The sequence below is a fragment of the Echinops telfairi genome, unplaced genomic scaffold (assembly GCF_000313985.2).
Source record: "Echinops telfairi isolate 266 unplaced genomic scaffold, ASM31398v2 ScPeMD7_1713;HRSCAF=2227, whole genome shotgun sequence".
Classification (NCBI taxonomy): Eukaryota; Metazoa; Chordata; class Mammalia; order Afrosoricida; family Tenrecidae; genus Echinops; species Echinops telfairi.
The window spans coordinates 17,450,118-17,451,298 of NW_022105611.1; the positions used below are offsets into that span (position 1 = coordinate 17,450,118).

General features: G+C 56.6%; 1 protein-coding gene across 1 annotated transcript; it reads left to right on the forward strand.

The window, feature by feature from the left end:
• The first annotated feature begins 274 nt into the window (after nucleotides 1–274).
• LOC101651287 (parvalbumin, thymic-like) lies at nucleotides 275–595 on the forward strand. Its single transcript, XM_004708934.1, has one exon. The coding sequence runs from the start codon at nucleotides 275–277 to the stop codon at nucleotides 593–595; it is 321 nt and encodes a 106-aa protein (XP_004708991.1).
• Nucleotides 596–1,181: the final 586 nt, after the last annotated feature.

Below are 1,181 nucleotides of genomic sequence, written 5' to 3' on the forward strand. Positions count from 1 at the left end.
CGCTGTGAGTCAGAGTGGACTCGAGGGCAGTGAGTGGTTTGGAGCTCGGATCTTGTTTAAGACTCAGTTCTCGAAAAGTTACCAGACTTCTCAGCAGCGTCCTGGGGAGAAGTGACTGGGAAGAGTTCAGACCTTGTCCAGTCCCCTTCCCAAGTCAAACCAGAAGACCGGTCCCACAGCTAAACTTACCTCCAGAGGTACAGGAGACTCAGGCCGAATTCCAAAATTTCAGCGTCCCCAGGCAGCCGCTCAACTGGGAAGCCTAGCTGTGGCGATGACTGACATCATCCTCTCAAAGGACGTCGGGACAGCCCTGTCCCGCTGCAAAGATCCTGGCCGCTTCAACTACAACACCTTCTTCTCCGAGGTGGGCCGCTCCAACCCAGACAAGGACCACATCAAGCAGGTGTTCGCCATCCTGGAGCAGGACAGGAGGGGCTTCATTGAGGAAGATGTGCTGAAGCAGTTTCTGGAGAACTCCCCTTCAGCCCAGGTGCTGCCAGACAAGGAGGAAAATGACCTCCTCCAGGCAGGTAATAGCAACGGAGATGGCCAGATAGGAGTGGATGGATTTCAGTCTCTGGGGAAGCCTTAACCAGCAAGGACTCAAGCTGGAAATGTCCCCCACGTCCTCCTGACCCCCACTGGGCTCGCCTCTGTGCCTGCTCATCACTGCAACCCCAGTCAGGACCCGGCCACACCCTGGGTCACACGGAACCTGCAACCTGCGGGCACAGCCAGAGGCGACTACCTGTGGCAGCTCCCAGGGAGCCCGTTTCTGCTGGGAGGAGAAACAGAATAAAAGCCAGCGCAGCCTGAAAAAGAAAGAGTCGGTTCTCGGGACTCACAGTCGCATGAAGTGGATCTTGCCCCGTTTTACACACGAGAGAACAGCAGTTTAGAGGTCCTGTGCTCTGCCTGACAGCAAGCAGCTAGCCTCCAGCCCCTTCACTTCTGTTTGTTTTCCAGGTCAGTTTAAATGCACCACGGGTCTTCCCAAGCATGAGTCCTTTTGGTCTTCGCACAAGCCGGAGACGGCAGTGTGTCCCCAGGTGGCTGGTCAAATGCAACACCACCGGGGCATGACTCCAGTCTGCCCTCCAGCCCCAGCTCTGGATTTGAGGTCTAAAGAGGCATGGGAGGTGCCCCTTCTTCACACATCCCCTGCGCGGGGGCAGGTT

Excerpts from the sequence above, each read along its gene's own strand:
- LOC101651287 (XM_004708934.1), top strand. The coding sequence starts at position 275 with ATGACTGACATCATCCTCTCAAAGGACGTCGGGACAGCCCTGTCCCGC.